The sequence below is a fragment of a genome, unplaced genomic scaffold (genome assembly GCF_019419815.1).
Source record: "Pyrus x bretschneideri cultivar Hongxiangsu unplaced genomic scaffold, Pyrus_bretschneideri_v1 Contig5, whole genome shotgun sequence".
NCBI lineage: Eukaryota > Viridiplantae > Streptophyta > Magnoliopsida > Rosales > Rosaceae > Pyrus > Pyrus x bretschneideri.
The window spans coordinates 5,247,599-5,261,864 of record NW_025999787.1 but is presented as its reverse complement, the minus strand read 5'-3'; the positions used below and the strand labels follow the sequence as shown (position 1 = coordinate 5,261,864).

The following is a 14,266-nucleotide window of genomic DNA, read 5'->3' as shown; positions in this document are numbered from 1 at the left end:
GGGAATCACAGCCACCGACTGACAGAGAGAGACAACATCGTAGAGTGTTCTTTTTAACTGGTTTTTGTTCTGCTTTTTGGTGAGGCGCGATCAGGTGGTGCGCGGGGTGTGGGTGTCTCCGATGAGGATGGGAAAGTAATCGAATGAAAGTGTGGTTTTTGTTTGGGGTGTTTGGAGCATAGTTGACTTTGGGGTTTGGACTTTTCGGAAAGGAGATGGAGATGGAGATCGTCGGTATCTGGGACGGTGAGGGATATTCCACGTGTTGGCTGGCTGTGAATTTGGAGGAAATTTAAAAAAAAAAAATGAAAGCATAATGCGAGATTTGTAATCAATAAGACGTAGTTGGTGCTAATTAAATTGTTATTTATTAACATAATTATTTAATAACACATCATATGATTTACAAATGTGATTTAATATTTGATTTACTTAACAATTATTATGACGGTTGTTGATAATTGAATTGTTACTAATGTATTTATTAACGTAATTATTTAATGATACATCATATGATTTACAAATATGATTTAAAAATTGATTTTCCTAGCAACTACCTAAACTCGTAAATTACCAATAAAACAATGTTTATCCTCCCCATCTTTAAGATCCAATGAGAATTCAAAGCGGAGTGTTGGAGTTGGTGGATACCATCATACCTCTTCCAATTCACTCTTTGATTCTCTCTCTACCAGTGTGTTTAACATGTAAACATTGGATTATTAAGCTAGGCACAAACACAACCCATTTATAATTCTTATGTAGAAATTGTGCCATATTCGTGGTCGTGTCAAAAAATAAATTACACAACTGCTAACTTCTTGAGTTTGAACTGTATTATGATATCGTATCAAAATTATCACTTCAAAATATTCTTGGGAAATTTGAAAAAATAACCAAAATTTGGACCCATATAGAATTATAGTCATCCTTTTAATTTTATTATAATTAAAACCAAAAGTTGACATAAAAATACTAATATACCCTTTTAACAATGAGGCAAGCAATTACGCCCACCATTGCAAAGATTAGAGTTGTAACCACAAAACTCGTTTTGGTGTTATATGATTCCAACACCTTTTCTTCCGGAAATCAACTCCACAAACAGTTGATCTATAAAAAGCACAATCCTTTTCCATAAATCTTGTTACAGATCAGAGCCCAATTTGATTTTAACGTGTACTTTAATCTAATTTGATATTCAACAAAGAGAAATGCAAGAGGGAAAGAAAGGGAGAGAGCTTACTGCTTAGTGGTTACCTTGAATAAATGATATGATTGTCTTCGAAAAACAAATTGTAACGTTGCGTGAGGCTCCAACCTCTGGGTTTTGCTGGGATGGGAAGAAGATGACAAAGATTGAGATTTTTGAAAAATTTAGAAAAGTAACTGTTAATAACAGATGGAAAAATAACCAAGAACTTAATAAAACTTCTCATCAGAAAATTGGCTGAACTTTTGAGCTTTTTGAGAGGGCTAGAATTGTCTTGGTTGCTGAAGTGAGGCTTTGAGTTTCTTTGGATTTGTTTTGTAAAAAGTTTAAATCATAAGGTGTATTAGTACTTTTATATTAGATTTTGGTTATAATTATCATAAATTTAAAAGGGTGGACATAATCTATATAGAGTTCTAATTTTGATTATTTTTCCAAATTTCCCAATATTATTTCAATTGAAGATGATGTTTTATCGCAATAACAGAAATTAATCATGTTTATACACCATGGTGTCTAATAAAAAGGTATGTCCTTTTAATTTTGATTTGCATTTGCTATTTGGGTCGGCTTAGCTCTAGGTGGGTTTCTAATATGGGCTAATACTTGTGATAGACGTTTAACTGGTCTTGTAAGATCCATTACCATTCAAGGTGTGGGAGGACAAATGAATGGGCTGTTCCCTCCTTGGGCTGAGGCAAGAGTCCCGCCTATTTTGCATTGGGCTCATGAGAGGTATGGCCTAAAAAGGTTGAAATGTCATTGTGAATCTTTTCGTTCTCAGAAAGTTGAATTGTCATGACAAAGTCACCAACTAATCTTCTTTTTAGGAAAACGTGAGCCAAATTTTGCATTGGGCTCATGAGAGGTATGGCCAAGGGAGGTTGAAATGTCACTGTGAATCTTTCGTCCTCAGAAATGTGAACTGTCGTGACGAAACCACTAGCTAATCCTTTTTTAAGGAAAATAAGAAAAGAAAAGAAAAAAACGTGAGCCAAATTTTGCATTGGGCTACAACCTAGGGCAGCCCTACCATGATTCTGCCGAGTACTTGAAAGAACTGTACGATGCATTTTCCCTTTAATTTAGTTTGTTTTTCTATCCAAAAAAAAAAAAAAGAGTTGAGTTTCTGTATGAGTATCCAAAAAGTCATAGATGAAAGTTTTGACGTAATGCGGCCTTGGCCGTAGTAAAGGTGGCTAAGACAGTGTCTCCCCTTCTTCACCTATTTTGAAATCTGGCAAATTTTATATATCAAGTTGGCGTTAGGTTTTAAGGAACTATATCATGCTTACTTCTTTTAGGATAGGTCACAAACTTAGTTGCAAGATGAGCATAGTAACAAATAAAAGATAGGGAAGAGTACCATATTGTCCTCAAGCTTACTTCTTGTAGGATTTTTTTATTTAATTTTTTTGAACAAACAATATTATCTACATTAAGAAGAAGTGGGGCAGGCTTAACTGTACAATGGGTTAAGCAATAATAATATAGTTCAAATACTCTTTTGGCGAGAATCGAACTTAAGACATTTCACTTACAAATGAAGAGGAATACCACTAGACGGTAGTATTAAGTGACACTTGTTTAAGAATGTTAGAGATTGGGGTTGACTTTCCAATTTCAGGGAATTAGAAGGTCCGTAAAGGTCTGGGGTTTGTCATTTTGAGTTTAGAGTTTTACAATGTCATCTGGAAGGTTAATGGCTTATACAGCCTCTTGATGGTTGGGTTGGGCATTTTTATAATTTTAACTGACAAATTAGTTCGACTTTTCATTTAATAACTAAACTTAAAAAATGAAATTTTAATTGAAATTATTTTGTTGGTATACAAACTTAAAGGTCCCAAATCCCCTCCCCATTCCCCCATATTCAAAATCAAATTAGGCTACCGCTCGAATAAAAAAAAAAAGATTTTGACTTTTAGTATTTATTTAACTTTATATATCTAAAGTTATGATGTAATATAAAAAATAGTAGCTGCTTCAATGAAACACATAGAAATGAAATTTCAGAATCACAATGGCTAATGTCAACTGATAGATGTAGAGGTAAGGCCCCATCACCCAAAGAGAAAATAACAAGAAAACTTTAAGAAAGCAAATGGAAAGCAATAAGATTTGTGAAGGTGACCTACTTGGAGCAATCATCAGCAGATCAGCAGATAGCAAGGGAGTTTTCATCCATGAGTATGAGGTTGGCCCATAGGGATTTCACAACTTGCATATCGTCATCAATCATCGTCATGCTCCTTCTGAGAAAGTAAAAAGCCATACTTCTTCCTTTTGATTTTGCGGCTTGCAGTGCAGTGCATGCATACATAAGTGAAAACAAAGCAATCATGCACTTACTAACCAGCTTTATTTGCCCACACCCACTTGATTTTCCCTCTGGTTTTTTTCTTCTTTCCCAAGCAAACCAGTAGCTCTGACACCATAATCTCACAATACATGCATATCCTCTCCCTCTCAAGAAAATAAGACATGCCCTCTCTCACCTAATACCTCCTCTCCGACCACTTATATAAACGCTCTCTTTTTCTCCAAACTCATATCAGACATTTGTGCGCAAAATATCAAACACATCCCACCACACTTAAATATGATGAAGCAACAATATCAGCCTCTCTTCTTACTCACACTCCTACTTATCTTCCTCTCCCATTGCACCAAAACCCTAGCCCAAGGCCCTGCTGCTGCCCCGGCAATCACCAGCCCGGTGGCCGTTCCGGTACCACCAGCCAGCGCCCCGGCACTAACCAGCCCGGCGGCCATTCCGGCACCACCGGCCAACGCCCCAGCGCCACCAGGCCCAACCAACGTCACCAAAATCCTTGAAAAGGCAGGAGGCTTCAACGTCTTAATCCGCCTTCTAAAAACCACCCAAGTCGATAACCAGCTTTACGGCCAGCTCAACAAATCCAGCACTGAATTTACACTTTTAGCCCCGTCCGACAGCGCCTTCTCTAAACTCAAAGGTGGATCCATGAACTCCCTCAGCGTTGAACAAAAAGTCAAGCTCTTGCAATTCCATCTAATCCCAGATTACCTCACTACCCAAAACTTCCAAACTGTGAGCAATCCGGTGAGAACCCAAGTCGGAGACGGTTCCGAGTACCCGCTAAACATCACCACATCAGGCAAGACAGTGAACATTTCAACTGGCCTTGTCAACACTTCAATCTCAGACACTGTCTACTCTGATGGTCAATTGGCTATTTACCAAGTTGAAAGTGTGCTCCAACCCTATGGTATTTTTGCTCCCAAGCTTCGGCTGCCGTCACCGGCATCCGCTCCTGGAGAAGAAGAGCCTAAGGAGGAGCCTTCTCTTGACCCTGTTGCTGAAGTGAAGTCTGGTGCTGTGCCTACAATGAATATCCCCAAGATTAATGGCATTGTCTCTATTGGAGTTGCATTATTAGCTGCTGCAGCTATAAACTTTTTGTGACGAACTGGCTGGCTGTGAATTTGGAGGAAATCAAAGAAATAAAAAGCATAATGCTTGGGAGACCATATGTTTAAACTATATTTTGTGAATTATATGACGTTATTGGAGTGTTGATTAAAATCTTTATTTCTTATTAGTAACACATTACATAATTTACAAAATTTGATCTAAATTTTTTATCTACGTAGCATTAGCTAAACTCGTAAATTACCAGCAAAACAATGCTTATCCTCCCCATCTTCAAGATCAAACGAAAATTCAAGGCGGAGTGTTATAACTTAAAAATGTATGAGTTGGTGGATGATCATAATAACTCTTCCAGTAAAGATGAATACTATTAGGTCGTAGTACTAAATGACTCATACAAGGTAATACTAATTATATCAAAACATATGAATATATGAAATAAAAACGAAGGTCAAATTCTGAAACAAAAAAAAAAAAAGTTAAAAATAAAAAAAAAACCAAAAGAAAACGTGAGCCAAAATTTGCATTGGACTAAGTTGAGTTAAGTTTCTGTGTGAGTACCCAAAAATTCATATGAAAATTTTGACTTAATGCAACCTTAGCCATAGTAAAGGTGGATAAGACAGTGTGTCTCTCCCTCTTCACCTATTTTGAAATCAGGTGAATTTACATATCAAGTTGGAGTTAGGTTTTAAGGAAATATATCATGCTTTACGGAAAAATACGATGTCACTTAGTGTTACGGTCTAATGATATCTTTCTTCACTTGTAAGACTAAGTCCAACAGTTGAGGCTTTTTAGCCCATAAAATTTAGATTCTCATTTAGAAACAGCTTTTATCTACTAATGGTTTGGCTTCAAATGTTAGCCCGAGACTATTAAAGAATGGTTTTAGCCTACTATTTTTGGGTAAGTTTTTTAAAATAAAATTTATGTAGATTCTTCAAAGTTATTCTATGAACATTTTAACATAAAATATTTAAATTCCAAAATAATGAAAAATCATTAAACCTACTTCATTCTTACACATATGCACCACATGAAAGAACATAGAAAACCACACAATACCCCATTCTTAAACACAATTACTTAGGTGGGTAGAAAGAAAAAAAGGAAGAACTGTATGACGAAACAGAAATTTGTGTGGATTTTTTAACAAATACATAGGTATTATTGAGTTTTTGGGTGAATTTTGATTTAAATAATTTTACAAGTTGTTTTAGCCGTTGGATTTAATTTTGGGCCGTTAGATATTTTTTTCTTTTACCATTAGATTTGCTCATATTCGATCTTAGTCTTTGGATACTATTATTTTTTAAATAAATTTTGAATTTGGACCGTTGGATTAACCAACAATCCAACGACGTGGGCCGTCCAATAAAAATAATGCAGTTGGTCTTTTTGCAAGTGGTTGAGAGCATCTGAGTCCAGCCATTATCATTGGTTCATTTTATGGGAGAAATTTGCCCCAAAAATAAGTTTTAGCCCAAATTTTTTTTAGCCCAATGTTGGAGAAGGTTTTTTTTTGTTTTTTTTTGTTGGGGTGGGGGGGGGGGGGTGGCAAAAGACGGCTACAGGTGTTTTAAAACTCAAATTTTGAGTTATGACTCAACCACTGGAGTTGGTCTAAGTGAGAGGTTTTAAGTTCGAATCTTGAAAATGACGAGTTTGATATCAATTTATTCTTCATCTCAATTATTTAAATATATAGTTGTATAAAAAAGGGTGAATTGAATATTTTAGGATACGTCACAAACTCAATTGCAAGGTGAGCATTTCTACTAATTAATAAAACACTCATTGTCAACCAAAACCCTATGAAATTATTAGTTTAACCCTCTAATGAAAACATAACATGAATAAGAAATATGGGGTAGATTATCCTATTGTCACCTACATGTAATCCTAACATATCTCTAATTTAAAAAAAAAAAAAAAAAAAAACTACTCACTTGGGTGGGCAAACGGGTAAAGGAACTGCGGGTTGGGGCAGGTACGGGTAGGGTCCTATTTTTTTTGGGAACAAAAAGGCCAGGCCGGGCTGGGCCATTGTTATTTACGGGGCGGGCCAGTTCCTAAACCTTTGAAAAACAGGGCCTCGGACCAACCCGTTTCTAATTATAATCAACGGTCAAGATTGAATGATAATCTATCATCCAATTTGAACCGTTAATTTGTAACCTAGGTTTCCAAATCAGTTTCAGTCTCACAGTCTCACTCTCTCACACAGTCTCGCTCCCACGCCCACCTCTCCACCGCCACTCCCTCGACTTTGACGACATCCTAGAAAATGCCCATCACCGCCGCCGCGACCAACACAATGGCACCACCACCACCCATCTAGCCATCCTCCGACCTCGACGACATCCGTTACTTCGCTGGCTACTGTAAGTCTACTGTTAGTGTCTACTTCTCCGAATTTTATTTTTGTTGATGCGGAGGATCTCAGACTGATTAGTAGCATGAATAATAGGATTGATTAGAGAACTGCGTGCATTTTTCAGATTTGGGGTTTATTTTTATTTTATATTTTTTAATTTAATTTAATTTAATTTTTTTCCTTCTAGTTTTGATTCAAGTAGTCTCCCTGCGTTTTTTAGACTTATGGCCATCGTTTTGATTTAAGTAGTCTCCTTGCATTTTGATTTCATGGAAATTCCTCTTCTCAGCTTTTACTCTGTATCCAGATTGTGTAGATGTTTTTTGAGCTTCTGATTCAGTTTTTTTTTTATTGATTTATAGTGTAGTCGGATTTACGAACGGTTGTTGGAGCTTCTGATTCAGTTTTTTTGTTTGACTGTTGATTGATTTATATGATTTCAATGTCTTGCTAGTTTTAATCACATGTATTTGCTCATATACGTGAGTAGTAACTTATAATAGGTTGCTAACCATAATGCGGTTTTTATGAACCGCTTTATCTATTATATTCTGGAGCTTTTGCTGCAATATGTTTAGATTACCAAATACCTAACTAAGTAGTATCTGTCAATAAATTGGAGACTTGAGTTCTTACTTGACACGGTCGGTAGCATGTTGAATGCTTCAATTGGTATAGGAATGTTTGATATTACAAATAATGTACTTGGCAGATAGCCAATGCTAAATTGGATATATGTCTTAATAATTTCTATTTATCTTTGCAGGTGTTGGTAAGAGTTGCCTTCTTTTGCGTTTCTCAGATGGTTCCTTCACCACTAGTTTCATAACAACCATTGGGTGTGTATTCCCTAGCCTTAGAGTTAATTGTATCTATCATTTGTATACATATGATACGCTTTGAGTGCGGGAGTTCGTGTTTGAATCTCGATATTTCATACTAGAATGCTACTGAAATGCAGGTTGAGGAATTGCCGAATTGGCTTCTCTTGTCAAAGACAATCTTACTTGCAAGCATCTTATTCTCTCAGTGGAAGAGTCCTTGGTGGACTTCCTTCAGAGTGATACCATTACCAGGCATGTAAGACAAACTCCTAAGTGGTATTAGCATTGCCATTTCTTATAAGATTAATTTTAGAGTAAAATATTAAAATTCTATTTTTGCTTACAGATTCAATGAGGATTGTTGTTGGAACTTGGACGTTGGATGTGGTTTTGGATGTTAATTTGGAATTTATTGCGGATGTCATGACTCATGTTTATGTTGTTTTTGGACTTTGGAATTTGGATGTCTTGGACTTTCAGATATTTTGTATGTTCATTTGATTTTAGATGTTGGACGATGTAATATTGTTATTTTGGATGTATTGTTAATCTATGAACTTGGATGTTGGACTTTGTATTTAGTTTGGATGTGAATAATGGTGAATTTGTGCAAAATCTGCATACATGCAATTTGTGACTCTGTGCAGTTGCAATCTGTGCAAATCTGTGCAGTTTGCAATATGTGCAAAATTTTTTATTATTATTTTTTTTTCCTAAAAAAAGAGGGGACATGTGGACTCGGCCTGTTTCAACTGGGCCGGGTAAGGTCCGGTTCCTATATTAGAAAATGTGACCCCCAGGCCCGGCCCGGCCCGACCCGTTTCCTTTGAACCCAGGTCCGGTCCGGTCCCTTCAAAATTAGGCCTGGCTTGGCCCGTGCCCACCCCTACCACATTCTCTATCACTCTCTTCCTCTCTCCTTCTATTTCAAAAACAAAAATAAAAAATTTTCTCATACACTTTGTGTGTGCCCATATGCTAGTATTACTAAATAAAAGATGGGAAATATTATCCTATTGTCCTCAAGCTTCAATGAAATACATAGAAAAGAAATTTCAAAATCCAAATGGCTAATGTCAACTGATAGATGTAGAGGTAAGGCCCCATCACCAAAAAGAAAACAACAACAAAACTTTAAGAAAGCAAATGGAAAATGGTAAGATTTGTGAAGGTGACCTACTGGGAGCAATCATCAGCAGATCAGCAGATAGCAAGGGAGTTTTCATCCATCAGGATGGGGTTGGCCCATAGGGATTTTACAACTTGCAAATCTTCATCAATCATCATCATGCTCCTGCGGATAAAATAAAATGCCACACATCTTCCTTAAGTTTGTGGCAAGCAAATCATATGCATATCTTTATTTGATTTTATGATTTTTCATTTTTATATTTAATTCGAATTTGAATGCATAAAATGAAATTATTATAGCTAAGTTGAATAAATTCATATGCTTTTCTTATATTTTATTTGTTTTATTTGTTTTTAATTAATTGTTAAATTTTGCCTAAAGTGCATGCATATGTAAGTGAAAACAAAGCAATCATGCACTTACTAAACTAGCTTAATTTATTTGCCCACACCCACTTGATTGCCCTCTGTTATTTTCCTTCTTTCCCAAGCAAACTAGTAGCTCTGACACCATATCTCACTCTACATGCATGTCATCTCCCTCTCAAGAAAATAAGACATGCCCTCTCTCACCTAATCCCTCCTCTCCCACCACTAATATAAACCCTCTCTTTTCCTCCAAACTCATATCAGAAATTTGTGTGCAAAATATCAAACACATCCGACCACACTTAAATATGATGATGCAACAGTATCAGCCTCTCTTCTCACTCACACTCCTACTCATCTTCATTTCCCACTCCACCAAAACCCTAGCCCAAGGCCCTGCTGCTGCCCCAGCAATAACCCCCCCTGCGGCCGTTCCGGTACCACCAGCAAGCGCCCCGTCACTCACCAGCCCGGTGGTCGTTCCGGCACCACCAGCCGACGCCCCAGCGCCAACAGGACCAACCAACATCACCAAAATCCTTGAAAAGGCAGGAGGCTTCAACATCTTAATCCGCCTCCTAAAAAGCACCCAAATCGACAAACAGCTCTACAGCCAGCTCAACAACACCAACAGTGAATTGACACTTTTAGCCCCGTCCGACGGCGCCTTCTCAAACCTCGGATCCCTGAACTCCCTCAGCGATGAACAAAAAACCCAGCTCTTGCAATTCCATCTAATCCCAGATTTCATCACTACTCAAAAGTTCCAAACTATAAGCAATCCGGTGAGAACCCAAGCCGGAGACGGTTTGGAGTACCCGCTAAACATCACCACATCAGGCAATGCAGTGAACATTTCAACTGGCCTTGTCAACACTTCAATCTCAGGCACTGTCTATTCTGATGGTCAGCTGGCTATTTACCAAGTTGACAGTGTGCTCCAACCTTACGGTGTTTTTGCTCCCAAGCCTCCCCCGCCAACACCGGCACCAGCACCAGCTCTTGCGGAAGAGAAGCCTAAGAAGAAGCCATCTCATCAAGTCCCTGTTGCTGAAGTGAAGTCTGGTGCTGTGCCTACACTGAATATGCCCAAGATTAATGGCATTGTCTCTATTGGAGTTACATTATTAGCTGCTGCAGCTATGAACTTTTTGTGACGGAATTATTACATTGGTGCCCATTGGAGTTGAATTTGTTTTATACAAGGCGACTCATCGATTCGGATTGAATATGAAGGGTAACGATGGACACGTAAGGTGAGTGGTTTGGAATAATGTTGTGTCCGGTAGACTCATTACCATTGTTATGCATGCCAGTTTGTGATCATATATGAGAGCAATACTGTGTAAATAATGAATCTTATGGGGTTCTTGTACGTAATTTGCATGTTCTTTTGTACTCTATTTGTTGATAATGACCTATTATTACAAATATTTACATTTTTCAATAAATGTTATTCCTTTTCAAATTATGATCAATGAGTAATGACCTCTCATACTACAAAAGTAATGCTAGATAGACCAATCTTTCAGACCAAATTTACAAATAAAAAAAATTATTGAGCAACTATACTAAAATTGTGTCTGAAATGTATACCAAAAAATAATAACATATATAGGTAAATTAATTTATGAAAGAATAATATATATAGCTATATATATTAAGAAACTAAAAGAAGAGAAATCAACTATCAATGATTTCCGGAAGCCATCAAGGTTGACTTTAATCCCGCATTGATTTGACATGCCATGTACTATTCTCATGAAGCATGTAGTTAAACTGATCCAAATAATTAGACGAAGTGGGTACAGTTGGTCATGAACTTTCAAGAAAAGAAAACTACAAAACAATTTAAATATTATAGATGCAAATTTCTTTCTCCTTGATCTTGGACAAAATTGTACCTACAAAACAAATAACACATTTGGTCAAGGCCAAGAGCCTCATGCGCCCACGATGAATGGGGAGGGGGGGGGCGAATAACCTCTGATGCCAAAGTTAGAATTTTGAGAGAAAAATGTTTAGGGAATTTTTGAGTGTTTAGCAAGAGTTAAGACCTAGGTTTTTAGAGGAAATGAGGTTGAATATATAGTGCATGGCCAGTCCCCCTCTTGAGAAAAGGTGGCCGGCCCTTTGGGGTATTTTTGTGTGAAATTGGTGATTTAATTGGTAATTAATGGATTAATTAGAAATAAATCCATTAATTAGCCAATTAACTCAATTTATATGGAATGTTTTGAAGGTTATGAAATAATTACCTTGTGGAAAATATAGGATGAGGATGGATGAAATAACTTTGAATTTGTTACTTATTTTTGGCACTTTTGACTTGATTGTGGGATGTTTGTCCACTGCTCGAGCATTGGAATTTCGGAGTTCCTCAAGGGTAATTTTGTCCATTTTGCCCAAAAATCCACGTGTCGCCTCTTGATTATTTTTGGCTCCACAAATATGTTGAAGGAAAATTTAGAGAGAGAGAGAGAGAGAACTCTTAAGTTGTTAATTGCACATGCTATCTTGTGGCCTTATGTCTTTATTTATACTAATCAAGTTGTTAATTGCACATGCTGTCTTGTGGCCTTATGTTTTTATTTATACTAATCAAGTAAGCTTTAGCAAGTAATACACAATCACATTTCTTAACAATCTTAACTGCAACGAAATACATGTTAAGAGTAATTTTCTCCCTAATTTCTTGCATGCATACGATAAATCCACATCGCTAATCATCAACTAGTTTTTATGTTAGTACTTTTCTTTCTGAATATAGAAGTGTTAGGTTTAAATCTTATATCATTTAATAAATAAAATAAAAGATATAAAAGTTGTATGGGTAGGGGTAAAGTATAAAAAAACTACCTCAACTATTGTTGTCACGACACTTTCATACCTCATCTTTTAAAATTGACAATGTCATACCCCATCTTTAGAATTTGGTCCAATGTTATACCTTCAGTTACTTGGCCGTTTACTTTTCAGTTAAATGCTGACGTGGCTTGATTCGGGACCCACTTTCTATTAAAAAATCATTAAAATATTATTAAAAACTAAAAAAAAAATTAATATTTTTTAAATATTAAAATAATAATAAAAAGTAAAAAAAAAAAAGAAGAAGAAAATAACCCTCAGTTCGTCCCTCTCCTCCCCCTCCCCCATTCTCTCTCTTCTCCCCATCTTCATCTTCTTCCCCCCCCCACCTGCAAACCCCCAAAAAAAAAAAAAAATTTGAAAACCCATCAACCCCCCTGCGGAAGAAGAAGAAGGAGAAGGAGAAGAGGTAGAAGAAGAGGAGGAAGAAAAGGCTTAGGAGGAAGGAAAAAAAAAAAAAAATTTTGAAAACCCATCAACCCTCCTTGCGGAAGAAGAAGAAGGAGAAGGAGGAAGAAGAAGAAGAAGAGGAAAAAAAGGAGAAGGAGGTAGAGGAAGAAGAGGAAGAAAAGGCTCAGGAGGAAGAAAAAAAAAATTTTTTGAAAACCCATCAACCCTCCCTGCGGAAGAAGAAGAAGGAGAAGGAGGAAGAGGAAGAAGAAGGAGAAGGAGGAGGAAGAAGAAGAAGATGAAAAAAAGGAGAAGGAGGAAGAAATTTTTTTTTTTTTTTTTTTTTTGAAAACCATCAACCGCCCCTGCGGAAGAGGAAGAAGAAGAAGGAGAGGAAAAAAAGGAGAAGGAGGAAGAAAAAAAAATATTTTTATGAAAACCCATCAAACCCCAAATCCACCACTCTTATCCATTCTCCACATCCTCTTCCGCACCCATTCTCCACCTTCTTTGCGCACCCATCTTCCCGCGGATGGGATTTGGATTTAAATTTTTTTTTCCTAGGTTGCAGGAGGAAGAAGAGGGGGTGGGGAGGGGGGAAACTGAGTGTGGGTGTGGGGGAAGACAAATTGGAATTGTTATCTTTTTTTTTTTTGGGGGTTTGTAGGTGGGGGAAGAAGATGAAGATGGGGAGAAGAGCGAGGAGGGGGGGAGGGGAGGGACGAAATGAGGGTTTTTTTTATATTTTATTTTATTTAAAAACTTTTTATTATTATTTTAATATTTAAAAATATTAAATAATTTTGTTTTAGTTTTCAATAATATTTTAATGATTTTTTAATAGAAAGTGGGTCCCAAATCAAGCCACGTCAGCATTTAATTGAAAAGTAAACGGCCAAGTAACGGAAGGTATAACATTGGACCAAATTCTAAAGATGAGGTATGAAATTGTCAATTTTAAAAGATAAGGTATGAAAGTGTCGTGACACTAATAGTTGAGGTAGTTTTTTGTATTTTACCCTATGTTTTAATAATGTTGTTCTCGTCCACAAACCTAACGGAATGACATACTACACTGTCAAGTGTCGACTAGAATCACAAGAATTATAGTGGCTCGGTGAGAAAAGCCCATGTCCACTTAAAAAGTATTCATTGAAGTCTTATCTATAGAGCCAAAAGAATGAGCTACATGGAAGAGGATCCTCTCCGGATCTACTTTGTGGGGATCCCTAATCGTTCATTATATATCGTGCGGCCAGTTTTTGGCAGGTATTATTTGTGTTTAATTTTAAATAAAAAAATATCAAATGATTTCTGATCCCACGATACACGATGAATGGTTAAGATGTGAGGATCCTTAGGATCCCCACAATTTGGATATGGATAGGATCCAAATCCAAGCTACATACACCTTGATTACCCTCTGAAATATGAGTACAATCACCAAAACAATTAATTAATATTATGCAATTACTATGACAACTAGTCATATTAACAGTAAACATAAACATGTACATCAATAAATAGAGAATTTCAGAGTTTTGAACGTGCCTCACGCACTGAGAACTAAAGATTTCATAAGCTTGTCTTTGAAACTCACGTTAGGCTCCAAGTGCAGATTAGCCATGTCACGTTCGGCATCCAAATTCGGTCCATTAATCCCACGAATTCTCTTA

General features: G+C 36.8%; 2 protein-coding genes and 1 long non-coding RNA gene across 3 annotated transcripts; all 3 read left to right on the top strand.

Annotated features, from left to right (window-relative positions):
• Window positions 1-3,815: 3,815 nt before the first annotated feature.
• Window positions 3,816-4,661, top strand: LOC103930627 (fasciclin-like arabinogalactan protein 12). The gene has a single exon (XM_009339984.3). It carries the CDS (start codon window positions 3,816-3,818, stop codon window positions 4,659-4,661), a length of 846 nt encoding a protein of 281 aa, XP_009338259.2.
• Window positions 4,662-6,827: 2,166 nt separating this feature from the next.
• LOC103930625 lies at window positions 6,828-8,413 on the top strand. Its single transcript, XR_007252697.1, has 4 exons — window positions 6,828-7,015; window positions 7,775-7,847; window positions 7,970-8,088; window positions 8,179-8,413. It is a non-coding gene; the product is annotated as an uncharacterized LOC103930625 (long non-coding RNA).
• A 1,176-nt stretch (window positions 8,414-9,589) lies between these two features.
• Window positions 9,590-10,783, top strand: LOC103930626 (fasciclin-like arabinogalactan protein 12). Its single transcript, XM_009339983.3, has one exon. The coding sequence runs from the start codon at window positions 9,641-9,643 to the stop codon at window positions 10,487-10,489; it is 849 nt and encodes a 282-aa protein (XP_009338258.2). The 5' UTR covers window positions 9,590-9,640; the 3' UTR covers window positions 10,490-10,783.
• Window positions 10,784-14,266: the final 3,483 nt, after the last annotated feature.

Bases quoted from the DNA above. Each gene is read 5' to 3' on its own strand.
- LOC103930626 (XM_009339983.3), top strand. From the start codon at position 9,641: ATGATGATGCAACAGTATCAGCCTCTCTTCTCACTCACACTCCTACTC.
- LOC103930627 (XM_009339984.3), top strand. From the start codon at position 3,816: ATGATGAAGCAACAATATCAGCCTCTCTTCTTACTCACACTCCTACTT.